Genomic DNA, 14,612 nt, shown 5'->3' with positions numbered 1-14,612 from the left:
CTCCTCTCTGGGGCCTCCGTTTCCCTGGCTGTTAGGAATCAAGGTGGCCGGCACAGGGGTTGCAGACCAGCTGCCTCTGGGGGCCAGATGCGGCCCACAGACCAGCTTTGCTTGGCTGAGAACAAACAAGGGGTAGGGCTGAGCTGGGACGCCCCTGATTCTCCAGCCTCCCTGCTCCCCAGCCATGTGCAGTGAGGAACTGGTCCTCGAGCTCCTCTTTGCATCTGAGCTGGTCCCGGTGCCGCCTTCCCATCCCCCTCACCCTGACTGGCTGGGGGCTGTTGTGGCCGCCGCGCCCGAACCCCTGAGGCGGGGGCAGCTTCTCCAGCCCTTCCGACCCCCAGGCACAGCATGTCTGAGAACTGGGCCTCACCCCTTCTCCACTCCCCAGGAACGTTTGCCATCCGTCCGGACAAGAAATCCAGCCCTGTCATCACAACGGTGAAGTCTGTGGGCATGATTGCAGGAGGAACGGGTATGTGGACCCGGAGCCCCTCACTGAGTCCCTAGCGGGCGGATGTCATGGTTCGGGGCCAGGGTGTGGGATGTGGCACAGATTACAAGTGACTGGGAGCTTCCCAAGGTCCCAGTTGTCCTGGCAGCTCTGGGCATCTGCCTGGCACTGGGCCTGCGCGTATGCAGCAGGCGCTCACGCGGTGTGTGGGGGGTGGCTGTGTTGCAGGAATCACCCCAATGCTGCAGGTGATCCGTGCGATCATGAAGGACCCGGATGATCAGACCGTGTGCCATCTGCTCTTTGCCAACCAGGTCAGTGGGTGGGCCTGAGGTCTGCAAACCCGACTCCTGCTGAGAGGGGGCGAGGCCCAGCAGGCACTGCTCAGGGGTCTGCACAGCTTTGCGGAGATGCTCAGGGAGGCTGAAATGTGAGGGGTGCTCTGAACGTTCTGTGCACAGCAGCCCTCACAGGGGCTGGTGGGGTCAGGCTTTTCAGTGCGGAGCTCAGAGCCTCTCACGCGAGTGGGGCTGCTTTGGTGGAGGGGTGAGGCCCCTGGAGCACCCACAGCTCCTCTGGCTGCTTCCTTGGCACCTCAGGGTTCCCTTCACCGCACACAGAGTTTGGAACCCACCAGTGAAGTGGGAGGAGCCCGAAGGGCCGTTTTCACAGGTGACGTGCCAAGGTCCCACCTGCGCGAGGTCCCTGAGCTGGGGGAGTTGGGACAGGGTTTGGACCTGGGCTCCCCGGCTCCTGAATGCATGTCCTCCTCCCCACACCCGCCGCCTGCCCGCCCCGGCCTGCTGTGTGGCCTTGGACAAGTCACTCTCCCTTTCTGGGCTTTGCTCCCTCACTGTGGAATGAGATGATGAAGCAAGGTCATCACAAGGGTCTTTCTAGGTTCAGTGTTTCATGACTGAATACGTGGATCTTACAGTGATGCCCCTTTTGGGGGAAGCTAAGACGAGGCACCCCCTGCCTGTGTGTGGGCCGTGCCCAGGCCCCCTGCGCCTCTCAGATGTGGTTCAGGTCAGTTTGCCCCTGGGTCCATCTGGCCCAGGCTCCACTCCGTGTCATCTGTGAGGACATCGAGCCTGGAGGCGGGGGGGCCGGGCTGAGGTCCCACACAGCTGCAGAAAACTGCTCTGAGGCCAACTGAGGTGGCCTTGACTAGGGGTGGGTGGAAGCAGCCAGAAATTCCAAGCTGGCTGGTGGGGTTGAGAGGGTGGGCAGCGTTCAGCTTGGTAGTGCTGGGGCAGTCTCTGTGGAGGCCATCAGCCCTCTGTCGCCTGGACGGGCATCTTTGTGCCCGTTAGCAGGGGCGGTGGATTCTGTATCTCTCTCTGCACTTTAGTCAGTGCAGTGTCACAAGTCCTGTAGCCTCTGGAAGCCGTGAGGGAGGAGAGTGAAGAATGCAACTAAGTATCATATGAAAATCGTTCTGACCTCAAGGTCCCTCTGAAGGGTCTCGGGGACCCCAGGGGTCTGCAGGCCACACTGTGGGAACTGCTGCTTTGCTCCAGTTGAGTCGTTGCCCCTCCCTCCCCCATCCTCAGTGACCTCCGTGCTTGGCTTGGACGGGGGCCACAGCCCCTCCATTTGCCCATCCGTAATGTAGGGTAACAGGGGACCCACCTCTCGGGACGGTTGTGAGGGTTGAGATGGCCTTGGATAGGAGCGTTTAACGTTGCAGATGTGTGCATTCTTCCTGGAGTGACCTAGTGATGGGAGTGGAGGCTGATGGGGAGGCAGGTTGAGGACGGCATCCTGAGTCCAGGGGAGGCCGGGGCTCTGCCCCCAGCCTAAGGGAAGCACGACTTTTCAGAAGGGCATTAGGGAGTGTTAATAAACAGCGGGGCGACCTGGTTCTTGGACAGGGAGACAGATATTCCGAAGGTGTCAGTTCTTCATAAAGTAATACTCGAAGTCCCAGTGGGGATATTTTCTCCCCTTTAATATGACAAAATGATGCAGTATGGCCTGGAAGACAAAGTACACATGCACAGCCAAGAAAGTTTTGAAAAAGAAGAGTGACAAGGAAGAACTTAGCGCACTGGATATTAAAACATGCTGAAAAGTGTCGGTGATAAAAATAGCATGGTTCTGGAGCCACACGTGAGACCTGGGCTTACTGGACTTAACTGCACTTCTGGATGGCACAACAGGAAATCTAGACTGTGCTGGGACATGTGGCTAGTTACACTTAAATTAGTTAAGATTGAACAAAGTTAAAAACGCGCTTTCGCAGTCTCACTAGCCACATTTCATTGGTTTCATAGCCACATGTGGCCAGTGGTTACCCTGTTGGATAACACAGATCTATTGTAGAACGTTCCCATCATTGTAGAAAACTCCGTTGAACAGCCCTGGCCTAGAAACAGACCCAAGTGTAGGAGAGACTTTGTATCTGATGCAGGTGACATACCAAACGTGAAAAGAGAAAGGAAAAGGAGTGTTGAGTTAGTTGCTATGCACTTGGAAAAAACGAAGTAGATCCCTACCTTACCTTGTACAAAAATGAAGTTTAGGTTAGAGATACACATGTAAAAAATTGAAGCTTTAAAAGTAGAAGGTGAGGGCTTCCCTGGTGGTGCAGTGGTTGAGAATCTGCCTGCCAATGCAGGGGACACGGGTTCGAGCCCTGGTCTGGGAAGATCCCACATGCCACGGAGCAACTAGGCCCGTGAGCCACAACTACTGAGCCTGCGCGTCTGGAGCCTGTGCTCCGCAACAAGAGAGGCCGCGATAATGAGAGGCCCGCGCACCGCGATGAAGAGTGGCCCCCGCTTGCCACAACTGGAGAAAGCCCTCGCACAGAAACGAAGACCCAACACAGCCATAAATAAATTAATTAATTAAAAAATAAATAAATAAAGTATGAGTTCAACATATGCCCTTTTCTTAGGGAAAAAAAAAGTAGAAGGTGAGCATTTTTACAGGAAGTATTGATGAATGAGTGAACGAGGATGGTCAGTCTAAGCAAGACACCAGGGAGAGCCCGTCAAGGAGAAGATTGATGGAACCATCTGCTTAAAAGTGAAAAGCTCCCCTGGGGAAAAACACAAACTATAAATAAGGTAGAAAGATAAGTAACTGGGGATGAGACATGTAATGCATCACCAATGAAAATTAATATCCTTCATATAAAAAGTTTTTACAAACTAATCTATTACTAGACCAGTGACAAACTTACTTATTAATAATAAAAAATAAAACATAAGCTTTACTTTCCATTAACCTGATTGCCAAAGCTTAAAGGATCATTACCCAGTGCTGGTAGAGGTGTAGGGAGGTGGACACTCCTGGGCACGCTGCTGGTGTGCGCCTTGGTGTAACCCACCCGGGGATTGTAAAGCAGCTGCTGTGTTGAACGCCCTAACCATGTGGAATTTTCTACCCTGAACTCCGCTCCCTCGAGTTTATCCTCAGGAACAGGGCAGTGAGGGCGGTCAGAGAGGCATTGTTCATAAAGAGGGTGCTCAGAGACGCAAGAGGGAGGGGATATGGGAACATATGTATATGTACAGCTGATTCACTTTGTTATACAGCAGAAACTAACACACCATTGTAAAGCAATTATACTCCAATAAAGATGTTAAAAAAAAAAAAAAAAGAGGAAACGAGGTTGCTCAGAACAATCTCCACGCCTCTCCCGTGGTCTCCCTCACCCAGCCTGGGGCTCAGGAGAGGTTTGTGACCTTTTCTGATCGACAGGGCTCTTTGGCTCCCAGTTTCACAACAGTCTTATGAGATCAGTCACGCCACCCACTGGCCTGAGGAGCCCTGTCCGTCTGTGAGTGACCTGCAGACATACAGGGCAAAGTGTGTGGTTAGGAATGGAAAGAGGGGCCGTTTCAGGAGCAGATTGCTGATGCTCCCTGGGGGTCTGAGAAGGCTTCCTGGAGGAGGTGACAAGCTGAACTCTACAGGGCCACGTGGGGCTGGCTAAATGAAATCAGTGGGGATGGAAAGTGGGGAGCTGCAGGCCAAGCAGAGGGATTGGCGTGGGCAAGGCTGCGGAGGGCCAGGTGTGATCTGGGGAAGTAGTATCTGTATTTCCTAGACTGTGGACGTACAAGCTGAGACGCCAGAACATAGAAAGACCTGGACTTTCCCTGGAAGCTTTGCCAAGTGTGCGGCCCATGGGTGGGCGGGATGACGAGGGTTTCCAAAGGCAGTCCCTGTGGCTGTCCCTCCTGACCGCTGGGTCCTGTCCCCCTGCAGACTGAGAAGGACATCCTGCTGCGGCCCGAGCTGGAGGAACTGAGGAACGAACATTCTGCGCGCTTCAAGCTCTGGTACACAGTGGACAAAGCCCCTGAAGGTGAGAGCGCCCAGGCGGGTGGGCTGGGTGGAGGTGCCGGCCCATGCTCACCTGGCGGAGCCCTCTGCCGTTGTGGAGGCTTCTGCTTGCATGGTCTCCTTTGGTGCTCACTGTGGCCCTGTGAGAAGAAGGTGATGAGGAAAGAGGGATTAGAGAGGGAACGCAAGTGCCCCACAGCACACAGTGGGAAAACCCCAGAGCTAGGGCTTGAATTCATACCCGCCTCCTCCAGAGCCCCAGACCTTCCCCTGCCTGCCCTGCTCTCAGCTGGACAAACAAGGCCGGCGTTCTCCCCTTGGGCCGGGGCTCATTGTGGGGCAGGTCTCCAGGGCCAGTGCTGGGGTGAGGGTGAGTGTTTCCACGTTGCAGTGTATACCCTGTAAGGCACTTTACACCCATTTTCTCTCTAATCATCAGCCCTGGAGTGTGGGCTGGGCTGATGTACAGTTACCTTCATTCTACTTATCCAGGTGTTTAAGCTGTTTGCCAAGGTCACATAGGAGGCGGTGAATGAGGGCTGCCCCTAAAACCTGAAACAAGGTTGCCCTCTGGGAGCTAAACTGTACTCCATTCTCATGCCTTAGGTAGATGTGGTTACAAAAAATATCTTAACTTCTTCTCTGTTGTAAGAAAAGCAGCAGCTGAGGCTTCTTGGTAGATAACACCAGTGATGTTTGGCTTCAGGGTTAGGAGACTATAGGGAGTGGTGGGGACTGTGACGAATTGGAGAGCATCTGCCTGTGCAGAGGGGCAGCCCCCTCCCAGCTGCGGGCAGCCCTGCTGTGCAGGAGTACCGCCCTGGAGGCCAGCCTTTCCATTTTTCAGGGGAAGCTGGGGGCCTGCACTTTCATGGGAAATTTTTAAATATTAGAAACTGGACGTTTTCAAAGCACCCACGTGGGCACCAGCTTGCTGCCACACTGCCCTTGCTTTGCCTCCTCCTCTTCACACAGCCACCCGGTCCCCTGGGACTCAACCACCACAGTGTGGGGAACAGGCCACCCTCTGCTTCCCCCAGAAATGAGCAGGCGGGCTCTGGGGGTACCCATCTCAACAGGGTCCATCCCTGAGAGAGGAGCCACCCTCCTGGGTTGACCAGATCGGATCCTGGGCCCCTGGTGGATCCATGGACCTGACAGTCTTGTTCCAGGGCTTCTGGCTGGACCAGCCATCCTGGGCCCACCCGTGTCTCAGTGGGTCTCCTCCTGGTCGGACCCCTCACTCTGTGTGTTCCCGAAACCAGCCTGGCCCGAGCTGATGTTCTAGCTGGGGAGGATGAACAGGAAACAGGTTTATTAGTAAATTATAAAGTACAGTAGCAGGTGATTAGTGAGACCCAGAAAAGACAGAGTCATAGAGACTGGAGGTCGCACAGGAGGCACTGGTTCTGGGAGTCCGAGCTTCCAGTAAAGAAAGGATTTTTTTTTTTGCCATACGCGGGCCTCTCACTGCTGTGGCCTCTCCCATCCCGCTCAGCAGCCATGGCTCACGGGCCCAGCTGCTCCGCGGCATGTGGGATCCTCCTGGACCGGGGCACGAACCCGTGTCCCCTGCATCACCCGGGAAGCCCAAGAAAGGAATATTTATCTTGTACCCACGTCTCATTCAAAAGGGGGAAATGAAAGCTGGTTTAGCTCCCTTCTGGTTGCAGGTTCTAGAGTGTGGTCAGGTAGGCTCATTGGCCACGATGGGAGTGTCCTTGCAGGGGTCTCTACTCCTGTTGCCTGCACAGGGCCTGGCCACAGGAGGAGTGGACACTGCCCTCTGGTGGTGACACCTGGCAACGCCAAACCGACGTGCCTCCTGGGGACAGTTTTAAGAGTAACCAGTTACTGGCCAAGCAGAAATACAGTTGGGTAGTCTCCCGGTATTCTACACTTACGTTTATTATTACCCTGACCACAGTTCGAGAGTAGTTCGGGTATTGCCGTAACATTAGGTATAAGCTGAAAAGGGTAGACGCTGAGGAGGAAAATGGTACCAGGCCAGCAGGCAGTTGTGGAGCTAAGCAAAAGAACAGGGGAGAGGGGCCAGCTGACTCTGTTTCCCCTACAAAGTCACCTTCAGTATACAAGTAAAGAAAAATACACTATCTAAAAACGTCCTTGTGAAATTGAGATGTGTCTTACATACCTGTACATTCATTACACTAGCAAATATGGTTTAGTCCCATGCAGGTTTTTTCAAAGATCTGTTAATAAAATGTTATCTACCTACCTATGTCCCGCCTTGTTCCAGAGGGATTTTAGGCACCTTACAAAGACTCATAGAGAGTCGGAGTGGTATAAATGGAAAGTGGGAGTGAAAGAAAAACAAGGGCAGGGCCATAGAATGGAATTGGGAATGAGGTTTGTACAGAAGCATGGGCTGTGATGCACACTTGCTGTGGGTGGCCATGTATATCACTCTGAGCTTCCCAGCAGCCAAAGTGAAAAGGGAGATGGGGTCAGTTACTCAGCTCAGTGTCCATGAGGTAAAGAATACCCCGTTGCTCAGCACAGCAGACTCTTCCTCATCCCAAGACCAGCTGGGACTGGCTTGGCCCCTCGCAAGGGACCCCCCCATGGAGTGTACATGATGTGATGCAGAGAGCATTGTCTGCCGTGATGGGGGAGTTAACGGCCCTGAGCGCAGATGTGGAAGCCAAGGCGTAGATCAGAGCCGGAGTGGAGCCGGGCTGGGTGTCGCCTCCTCCGCCTCTCCTTGGGCCCCAGTCATCAGAGCCCCATTCTCCTGGCAGAGCCCTGCCAGCCTGCCGTCCCCGTGGGCCCACCGTGCTCCTGGAACTGGCTGGTTCCCCTCCCTGAGCAGCCCCTGCTGGCAGGTCAGTCCTGAGGGCCCGGGTGGGACTAGAGCCCTGCCAGCCTCGGGGCACCAGGTTCTCGCCGCGGGCACCAGCAGTGACTTGTAGGAATAAAAGGTGGCTCTGGATCTCAGGTGAGACCTGGAGACACGCTGCGCATGTACACGTGCGTGTGCGAGACAGGGAGGCCGGCAGGACCTAGAGGAGCTGTTGCTGCCACGAAGGTCCTGCATCTGGAGCTTCAGCCTGGGTCCTGGCCTTGCTGTTTTCAGGCTCACCGATTGCTTATTTGGGACGCATTCCTTTACTCATTATTTATTGCGTAACTACTGTGTATGGGGCTGTCTGGGCACTGGGACTACAGCTGTGGACCAGACACAGCTCCTCGTGGACCGACATGCAGTAGAGGGAAGAGTCAGACAGTGGGCACAGGGCCAGTAGGTAGCATGGAGGGTGGTGGGGTAGGAAATGTCTCCCTGACCAGCCTGGCACTGGCTGGGGGACCTCTGGGACCTGGGGCTAACGTCCCAGCCCTGTCCATGCCTTTTTGTGTGACCTGGGACAACTCAACTCTGGGTCCTCTTGGCCTCAGTTCCCACATCTGTAAAACGGGATCCGTAACCCCTGCCCTGTCCGCCCACAGGGCGGTTCTGAGGGCCACATGAGAGGCCAGTGGAAATGAAATGCATTGCACGCTGTGAAGCGTGGTGGGGGGAAGTTGATGGGCTTGCCTTTGTGGCACAGGTGAGCCAGGCTTGGGGGCAGGGGATCGGGCTGAGGATTTACTTGGCTCAGCCTCTTCATTCTTCAGTGTTTGTGGAAAGAAGGGAGGAATTCATGGCACAGGAACTTCGTCACGGAGGAGAGGGTGCTGGGCGGGTGGGCAGTTGGCAGGTAGTCACACGGCCGTACTCGGGCTCACCTGGTCTCCCACCCCACAGCCTGGGACTACAGCCAGGGCTTCGTGAACGAGGAGATGATCCGGGACCACCTTCCACCCCCAGAGGAGGAGCCGCTGGTGCTGATGTGCGGACCCCCGCCCATGATCCAGTACGCCTGCCTGCCCAACCTGGACCGCGTGGGCCACCCCAAGGAGCGCTGCTTCGCCTTCTGATGGGCGGGCCCTGGCCAGTGGCTCCGCCCCACACTCACCGCGCCCTGTCGCCCTGTCCATACCCACCCCTCCTGCTGTCGTTTGTTAACACCACTCTCCCCCACGTCTCCTGCTGCAGCCGGGTTCAGCCTGGCCTGCCCGTGCCTGGGAGGTCACCCCGCTGGGCTGGCCCCCGAGGGGCCCCTTTGGGAGCAGGGCTCTGTTACAGGTGGCCGCTGTCGGCCACCTTTAGGGCAGATTTCTGTCTGGGCCTCACTGGAGATGTCCCACCCCCACCCCCACAAAACACACACACTACTGGGCCGAGGCTGCCAGCACCATGCTGCCCACCCTCCCCAGAGCATACCACACTCTGGAAATAAACATAAATATACGGGCAGCCCATAGCTGCAGGTGCCAGGCCCCTACCCACTGCCTGCTTCAGGGCCACAGCCAGGCCTCGGCACCTGACACTACATGGTAGGTAACACCAACACGTCCCCTTGACGGGGCTGCTGGGGTGAGAGGCTGCCCCGACCCCAGGGCACAGCAGGCCCGGCCAGCAGGGAGTTGGGCTCCCCCTGGGGCTGGACGAGGAGGGGGCTGACCAAGGGCCCTTCCATCCAGCACACGGGCCCTCCGGGAGCCTTCGCATTTCCCTGAAACACCAGAACGTTCGGGCAGCTTTGGGAGTTCCAAGCAGTTGACCTCTGATCGACCAGCTTGGGGTCCTGGGCCGCCAGTCCTGATGGGAGAGCTGAGATGATGTGTTTATCCCTCTGTCCCAGACCCCCCTCCTGCTGCCCTCACCCCAGGTGGGGGAGATTTTGAGCAGAGCCTCTTGTCTGAGGGACATTCTCAGTGGCCTCGACGTTGCCTTTAGACCACAGCGTGTCATCCTCTTGCATATCGGCTTTTCAGAGTCATTTATGAGCACACATAACGTTGAAGTAAAACTTTGCTAATCTGAACACTTTTGCAGCTCCTGGAGGCTCTGTGACCTATGTCCTTGTGGGGGAGGGAGGGGGAGAGGAAGGGGCTGTGTAAGGCCTGGCATTTATTTCTGACGTTTGTGTTTATAGTAGAAAACTTGGGGACTTCCCTGGCAGTCCAGTGGTTAGGACTCCGTGCTTCCGCTGCAGGGGGCCTGGGTTTGAGCCCTGGTCGGGGAACTAAGATCCCACAAGCTAATGTGGTGCAGCCAAAAAAAAAAAAAAAAATTGGGAGAGTTCAGAAGAGTATACACGGGGGAAAAAATGCCGGAAGCTAGAGGCCAGCACTTAGAACTTGGATGACACCACGACATCCACTGTGTGGCCTCTGCTTTCCCCTAATGTCAGATGTGCTTTCCCGCTGTGGTCAGAAACTCGCCGTAGGCCCACATGGATCATGATTTTCTTATGTAGCAAATCCCTGTTGTTGGACAGTTAGGCTGTTTCCAGTTTGCAGATTTTGTAAATAACAGTGGCCATGTTCACCCTCCTTTTTTTAAAAATTTATTTTTAATTTATTTTTATTTTTGGCTGCGTTGGGTCCTCGTTGCTGCTTGCGGGCTTTCTCTAGTTGTGGCGAGCGGGGGCTACGCTTCGTTGCGGTGCGTGGGCTTCTCATTGCGGTGGCTTCTCTTGTCGTGGAGCACAGACTCTAGGCACGCAGGTTTCAGTAGTTGTGGCACGCAGGCTCAGTAGTTGTGGCTCGCGGGCTCCAGAGCGCAGGCTCAGTAGTCGTGGCACACGGGCTTAGTTGCTCCACGGCATGTGGGCTCTTCCCAGGCCAGGGCTCGAACCCGTGGCCCCTGCACTGGCAGGCGGATTCTTAGGCACTGCGCTAGCAGGGCAGTCCTTCACCCTCCTTTCTTATGACTTCTTTTAGGGTAGATTCCTGGGAATAGATGGAGTGTGGACAGTGGGGGTCCAACTTTTAACCCTCCCCTTACACCCAGCCTTATTCACATCATCTCAGCCATGTTAAAAGGTGTCCCCAGTCCCAACTTTGGACACCCCGTGTGTCCCCAGTGTTTTCCTTTTTACTCTGTCCTTTGGAGAGCCCTGAGAGAAGTAGAGAGAAGTCAGTAGCACCTATTTCCAACAGAGAGACTGAGGCTCAGGGCAGTGAATGGCTTTCAGGGTGGAGGTCGGGCCTGAGGGAAGGCAGGTGTCGCCCTGTCCTGGGGAAGCTACAGGTGAGGAAGGGAGTGTCTTCATTCATTCAGGCACTCTTCCAGGGCCAGGGCCAGGGCCAAGGCTGCTCCAGACACACCCTTCCCTGCTCCTGGGGTGTTCACAAGAAAGACACTAGACAAGTAACTGGTGATGGGAAATGCCAAGATGGAAGTTAAAGATGGGACAGTGTGGGGCTTCTCTGGTGGCACACTGGTTAAGAATCCACCTGTCAATGCAGGGGACACGGGTTCAAGGCCTGGTCTGGGAAGATCCCACATGCCTCGGAGCAACTAAGCCTGTGCGCCACAACTACTGAGCCTGCGCTCTAGAGTCTGCAAGCCACAACTGCTGAGCCCACGTGCCTAGAGCCCGTGCTCCACAAGAGAAGCCACCACAATGAGAAGCCCGCGCACTGCAATGAAGAATAGCCCCCGCGCACCGCAACTAGAGAAAGTCCCTGTGCAGCAACAAAGACCCATCGCAACCAAAAATAAAAATAAAATTAAAAAACAAAAAAAGGCGGGACAGTGTGGGAATGAGGGCTGTTCTCAGAGTTGGGCAGCAGGAACTCCCTCTGAGGAGGTGACCTTTGTGCTGCGATGTGAAGGGAAGGAGCTGGCCCCACTGGGGTAGGTGTTCAAGGCGGAACAGCACGTGTGAAGGCCTTGTGGCTAGAACAAGCTTGTGGAAGAAACTTCCAGAAACAGATCAAGGAAGGCAGGTGGCTGAGGGGACAGTGAGGATGAGACTGGAGAGGGAGGCAGGACTAGAGGGGTACTCCAGCGGGAGTGACCAGCAAGTGCGGAGGCCCTGGGACACAGTGAGGGCCAGTGTGGCTGGAGTGGAGTGGGGAAGAGGAGAAGACGGGGGAGTTCACAGGAGGCCTCGGGGCTAGAGAGCCACTCTCCCCTTTCATCTCTCACCTTCCATTCTGTCTCTGGCCCTCACACATCCTAGAGCAGGGCTGGGACTCCTCAGTGGGCAGGGGAAGGACTCAGCCTGGGCCTCTCAGGCCCTGATGGCTCTTCTCCACACCTACCGTCTGCTGAGGACACTGCTGAGCGCCTGACACACATTAGGTCTCCTGGTGCCTGTCCCCGTCTGGAGGATAAGAAAACGGGGCTGAGCGTTGAGACTTGCTGCACACTGCCTGAGCCCACAAGAGGCTGTCTGCTGAAGCTGGGAAGAAGGACGTAAATTGGACCTGGTCCCTACCCTCTTATAAGTCTGTCTCCCCACCTGTAAAATGGATGAGTGAATAAGCTAGTGATTCTCCACCCTCTCAGACGTGACACCATTTAAAAACATTTATAACAGCCGCTTTACGCTCCTGAAGTCACCGCTGATACCACCCACCTATACAGAATTTTAAAAAAAATCAACACAAAGGGGACTTCCCTGGTGGTCCAGCGGTTAAGAATCTGCCTTCCAATGCAGGGGAAACAGGTTTGATCCCTGGTCAGGGAACTAAGAGCCCACATGCCGCGGGGTAACTAACCGTACGCACTCTAGAGCCTGTGTGCAACTACTGACCCCACGCTCTCTGGAGCCCGCGCTCCACAACTGGAGAGGAAGCCCTGAGCGCCACAACGAAGAGCCTACACAACACAACTACGACCCAACGCAGCCGAATAAATGAATATTAAAAACAAAAATGCAAAACCCAAACATATTATAAAAGCAAAAAAAGGAAAGGACTTCATAAAATGATGCACATTTCAGCATGTAAATGCTGGTGGCCCCAAGGCCCGTAGACGGAAGCATCAGGAGTCTGCATGGACGCATGGTCCCCGCACTGGCGCAGCCTCTAATGCCGCCCGCCTTCCCCGCTCTGCCGACAGGGGTGCGGTTTTCCCAGGCGGGTCACAATTGTTGGTTAGTCTCCAAGTAAGGCAGGACCCAGTTCCTTTGGCTACAGCGCAAGTGCGTTGCTGGCAATCCCATATTTGTTTACACCAGGAAAAAAGTCCTCCGTGTTCATACAAGAAATGGAGCGAAACCCAGGATCAAAGAATCGTAACCGGCGCCTCCGCCCCGGGAATGTCCCGAGCGTTGGGAGACCCAGTGGGACATCCCATCCCGTCCCCGCCTCCACGTGACCGGATCCCTGCCGTTCCGACACCCAAATAAGACCCCACGAAGTTCCGAAACGCTTCTGGAGGAGGGCAATCCGGCAGTCACAGAATTACATGACATCAATGACTCCACTATTGGGGTAGTTTAAGGAAATTATTTAAGCGCTATTTTTACACTTCGCTTTCTTCGCGTGGAGGTGCGAAAGGGCCTTAACTCCCGCGCTCCTCTGGCCCTTTCCTAATCCTGCGCACCTGCCTGCACTCCGCTGTGCAGCCGGCCAAGGGTTGGTTCCTGGTTTCCGCGTTCTTTCCCGGCACCTCGCGGAGGGAGGAGTTAATGGTCCTGTTTCACGGCTGAGAAAAGGAGGGCCAGCCAGCAGCCAATCACGGCTGCGAAGGCGGGGACCTGGATTTCCCTCCTCCGGTGCCCAATCTTCACCAGCTCGTCTCTCCACGGACCTTCTTTCTGATGCCAGGTTTTCATCTGCGGTGTGATGTTCTGTCGAGAACACATAACTCCACTCACCCGTTGTACTTACAGCAGTGATTCATAGGGCACTTAATCTTTGTTCGGCGCTGGTCTAAAACGCGTTGCACATTTAGTCTTTGTTTTATGTTTCTGTTTTTCTGTTGGTGGTGTTTCGGCCACACCGCGCTGCATGCGGGGGTTTTACTTCCGCGATCAGGGATCTAACCCCGGGCCCGCTGCAGCAGAACCGCGCAGTCCTCACCACTGGATCGCCAAGGAATTCCGTTTCCTGCTGTTGTTGTATTTTTCATTCACTGGTTCGACATACTGAACCTCCCACCGGGATCAGTGCTGGAGACTGAGATTACATAAATTAAAAAAAAAAAAATACAGATTCGGAACACTTCATTTGGCCCTCGCAGCGACGTAGTTCATGTGCCCCATTGTGCAGATCAGGAAGACAACGGTCAGGCTGCCAAAAACATTCGGTTGTAAACGTCCTACGGCCCAGAAGTGTGAGCCGTGGTACGTAAGCACTGCATTATAACCCACACAACGAGGCTCCCGTGTACTGCACGTTGTCTCCCCCGAACAATTAACTGGTAACACTCCCAGTCAACCCCGCTAGTAAGCTCCAAAGAACTGACTGTATTATCTTAACCCAATCTTAACCCTTTTACGGGTTAACAACCCCGGATAGGGGCGCGAGGTTTGACCACCACCGTTAATCAACAACGTAATTCCTTAACTCATCTTTAACTTTCTTCAATGGGGTTAATGCCTAAATTCTATCTTTTAAATGCAAGAGGTACGGGCAGATCGCAACACCCAGGCATCCCGCAAAGTAGGCGGGTCACCGTAGGGGCAACCTTTACCCGCTCAAAAATTCGTCTCACATTAGCAGTGAGGATTCGGGCGTCACCCCGAATCGTTATTTTCCTTACTCATAAGTTTAAGGCATAAACCTCTACTAACGCTTACTTCCTAGGTAATGAATCCCATTCTCATTAGCCCTACGGTGAGTGGCAAAGTTGACCGTCGAACCGAGAACCTCTTTCCTTTGAAGACTGTCTTACTCATTTAATTCTTTTCTGTTGCTTTTCATTTTATTTGCTCGTCTGGAGAAAGAGGGAACGGTAGGGCTACGACCCGCCGTATGCAGATAAGCAGCGGACGTCGCAAAGGTTCACGGGAAGAGCCCCGCCCCTTCCGGTTCTTGCTCGGTTTGATCT

The 14,612-nt window shown here is 54.6% G+C and overlaps 1 protein-coding gene across 3 annotated transcripts in view; it reads left to right on the top strand.

The window, feature by feature from the left end:
* CYB5R3 (cytochrome b5 reductase 3) overlaps positions 1-9,639 on the top strand; it is a 47,611-nt gene extending 37,972 nt beyond the window's left edge. For all 3 annotated transcript variants that reach the window (XM_082850929.1, XM_082850927.1, XM_082850928.1), the window contains exons 6-9: positions 392-475; positions 683-768; positions 4,679-4,778; positions 8,523-9,639. In XM_082850929.1, coding sequence (XP_082707055.1) covers positions 392-475; positions 683-768; positions 4,679-4,778; positions 8,523-8,695 — 443 coding nt within the window. In that variant the 3' untranslated portion in view covers positions 8,696-9,639. The remainder of the gene's footprint in view (positions 1-391; positions 476-682; positions 769-4,678; positions 4,779-8,522) is intronic.
* Positions 9,640-14,612: the final 4,973 nt, after the last annotated feature.

This window comes from Leucopleurus acutus, assembly GCF_964270905.1.
Source record: "Leucopleurus acutus genome assembly, chromosome: 11".
Taxonomy (NCBI): domain Eukaryota; kingdom Metazoa; phylum Chordata; class Mammalia; order Artiodactyla; family Delphinidae; genus Leucopleurus; species Leucopleurus acutus.
Note: the sequence above shows the minus strand (reverse complement) of the source record. Positions and strands in the feature narration are given on the sequence as shown.